We start from the raw sequence: 3639 nt of genomic DNA on the forward strand, positions 1-3639 counted from the left end.
AAGTCCACCCATCTTGTGGCATGTGCCGGGATTAACTTCCTTTTCAAGGCTGAATGATATTCCATTTCATGTATATATCACATTTTGTTTATCCATTCAGCCATTGATGGAGAACTATTTTTTTGTATTATCAAATATTATATAGAAACCCCAGATTAGTCTGACCATAACCATAGTACATATAATGCAGCCCTCCCACCCTTTGCCTCTGTATGCAATGGATTTACTTTTTCAAGGCCATTAAAAGCAATATCCTAGCAACATGCAAGAAGATTTTCAAAAATAAAAAGGCCTGACAATAATCGGACCATGTTAACACCAGGACTTTATTTTTACCTGTTCCATTTATATCTTTCTTATAGGCAGATATAATTTTTCAAAGTTATGACTCCTGCACCCCAAAGAATTGAGGGTTCTGCCACAACATACACCTTGTTGCCTGCCTGCCAAACTCGGTTGTCAGAAATGCCATTTTTTTTCATGATTTCTCTTCTTTGCTTCTTTGACCATCCGGACTATTTTGGTTGCAAATAAGGGAAACCTTATTCAAATCAGCTTAAGCAAAAACAAACTGGTGTGTGCCTTTGTGGGTGGTGGTGGTAGAATCTACTGGCTTCTGCTCTGGAAAGACAGCAGGAGTAACTCACAGAATTAGGGTCTGAAACCAGGGACTAAAAAGAGCCAGCACCCTTCCTCTCTGCCCATCTCTTGTGTGGTCCTCTCTCTGCTTCTCTTTGAAGATTAGCCTCTTTCTTTCCTACTGCCAGCAGGTCTCCCTCACCTGACAGGAATCATGGCCACTGGCAGCCCCAGGTTTGCGACCGCAGTAGAACAAGAATCAAGAGGGCAATCCCAGAGAAGGGCTGTGATTGGCTCTGTTGAGCCACATGCCCACTCATTGGGCCAATCATGTTGTTAGGATGACCATGAATTGTAATTGGCCAGGCCTGGTTACATGCCCATCCTTATGGCCAGGCTGGTTGTAGGGCCTGTTTCTTTCAGATAAAGGGGAATAAGAAGGCCTGCCGGGAAGACAGAAAACAACCATCAAGTCACTGCACGGGGTTCTGTATTTTTGCCATGGCAACACTAGATAAACATCCGGGCACACTGAGCTCTTTCTTTGTTTTAACAATCACCTTGTGGGAAATTCCTAAGAATAAGATTACCACCGTGGTGCTTGCCAGAAGCCATGTAACATGTTTGCGTTTTCCAAATGTGTTCACATCTGATACTTCATTTGTGCAAAAACCCTGAGAAGTGACAGGAGAGGAAAGAGTGACACAGAGAAGCTGAGTGACAGGTCCAGGGACACACAGTGAATGAAGGCAGGGGTGAACCCAGAGACCGGCCTTCCTGACTCCCATTCCAGTGCTCTCTCTCATCACAATCAAAGTTTAGACTAGTGGGGGGAGGGTTTAAAGTCAGGGTCATCTCTGGCCTGTTAAGGGAGGGAGCTTCGTCTGCTGTCTGCCCCTTGGAGGAGCTGGGCCAGGCCCCTGGAGGAAAAGGGCTGGTGGCCCCTGCCTTCAGAGCCCGCCCGAGGTCTGATGGGGGAGGCTCCGCCACTGGATCTGGCATCCTCCCAGTGGGCACTCTCCGCACGCAGCTCCTGCAGGACACTGTGAAGATGCTTCAGCGTGAGCAGAAGTCTCTGGTCTTGGACCTGCATCTCAGCCTAGGAGAAAGAAGGAGTCTGTGAGGGGGCGGCCAGAGTGCTGGATGTTCCCCCAGAAGGCCTGCTCCTATCATTGTCTCATTGGAGACAAGCCCACAGCCTCATAGAAGCCATGTCCACCGAAGCCTCAGTTTCTTCATTTGCAAACTAGAAAGCAAATTACTTGCCTTTCAAGGCTCTCTCCCTGTTTTAGATCCCACCAGGACTTTGGGGGCTTATATAATCCCAGGAAAGGAGGGAGAGCACCAGACTTTCATCAGTGCTCATCAGTGGTAGCTGCTGGTGTTACTGACTTGCTCCTTCTGCTGCATAAAGTGACTGACATACTTCACTGATGGTCAAGCGGGGCTTCTTGGCTGGGCTCCACAGGGGAGCCCTTGTGATGTCATGTAAATTCCCTGTGATGGAGGTTAAAAACACACTTGACTGAGAAATTTGCAAGTCAGGGACCAGCAAGTGGAGACTCAAGGCTCATCTCTTGTCATATGTGGAGGCAGAGGACATTTGGCCCCGGGAGGCTGTGCCTTGGGTAGGCTTCCCCCCACCCCAACCTGTTCTCCCTCCTCATGGGTAGGAGAGAAGAGAGGTAATTTATCAAGTGGAAACTGGCACTTTGGGTTCAGGTACTAAGCAGTCTCAGCGTATGCCTAGTGTTTAGGGGGAGCACGGGGTGGGATTGCCACCCAGCCTCTAGATCCCTGAGGACTGTAGGTGGCTGCAGTTCCTGCTGCTGGAGTCCCCTGGGCCCATGAGAAGCCCTACTGGGTCAGCCCCTCCCACCGAGGTGAGGACAGGGTTGGTTCCCAGCTAGTCCGTTGCCTGGCAACCCAGACAGGTCATTTTTGGACAATCCTCTCTGTCCCTCCCCAGAAGAAGAAGCTGGCGTTATTGGAATACAAACTTTGGGTGCCTTCTGTGGTTCCCCAGACCACCTCCTTCTCTCTCTGGGCTGGTGTCCCCACATACTTTGGGGCTCCCTTCTGTTTTTGGACTTGGAGAAAACACACAAGGAGAGACATAAGGCCTGGCTTCCTGAGCGGCCACTGAGGGGCCAAGTGACACAGCTCATAAGTTCAGGTGCGTTAGTGCCCCATGGGGTGGAGCCTTACAGACAGGAAATGGGAGACAGGAGTGAGCTGGGCAGATAAACTTCCTCTTCTTCTCTCCCCCAGAGTGCAGATCCTCCTTCAACCCCTGCAGAGAATCCTGCAGCCAGGTAAACCGGCTGCTGAGAGGGCCTCTGGGCCTCCTTAGGGCTCCTTTCTAAGTGGCAGCCAGCTTGGTAATGCAAGGCATCTCCTCAAATAGCATCGGCCTTTGCCTCCACTCCCTATTTCCCTCACTCTCACCACTCTGGGCTTGTACCTCCAAATAAACGGTTAATACCCCAATCCTTGCAAGCCTCTGCTTTCTAGAAGACCCAGGCTAAGACAGCTGATGTACTCCATATCCAGCTGGGTCAGGATTGTAACAGCCAACGCAGGCACTAAGCGAATTACACCATCTCCTCACTAAATTCTTACAATAACCCTTGTGGTGCTGGTACTATTGTTATCCCCATTTTACAATAAGGAGACTGAAGTTCAAAGAGGTAAAGCCACTTGCTAGAGGTCACACAGCTGCAGAGCTGGGCACATACCAGGACTCAGTGTAATTCTAAAACCAGTCAGGCAAGTACCGTACCCAGAGCCTCCTATGTAGGCCACGACCTACTTATCCCAGCACCTGAGGTGGTGATTGTGCACTGTGTGGCTGGTCCCAGAGGGGTGCCTGCAGGGCCTATACCCCAGCCTGAAGCTCTGCCCCAGCCTAGGGGGCACCTGGGAGTGGGGAACCAGGGAGCCTTGGAATATATGGTGTGAAAGCACCAGGTAAAAAGAAACGTAAAGACTTACCAGCTCCTTTCTCAGCCACTCCAGGGTCTGCCCAAGACTTGAGGTTGGCTCTTCTGCTGTTTTCAT

At 50.1% G+C, this 3639-nt stretch overlaps 1 protein-coding gene across 1 annotated transcript; it reads right to left on the minus strand.

Annotated features, from left to right (window-relative positions):
• Positions 1-1444: 1444 nt before the first annotated feature.
• On the minus strand, positions 1445-3639 carry LOC309832312 (uncharacterized protein C20orf202; the record flags this gene model as incomplete). Its single annotated transcript, XM_082669971.1, has 2 exons — positions 1445-1678; positions 3574-3639. The coding sequence occupies 2 exons, from the start codon at positions 3637-3639 to the stop codon at positions 1445-1447; spliced, it is 300 nt and encodes a 99-aa protein (XP_082526097.1).

The sequence above is a fragment of the Grampus griseus genome (genome assembly GCF_964374135.1).
Source record: "Grampus griseus genome assembly, chromosome: 14".
Taxonomy (NCBI): Eukaryota; Metazoa; Chordata; class Mammalia; order Artiodactyla; family Delphinidae; genus Grampus; species Grampus griseus.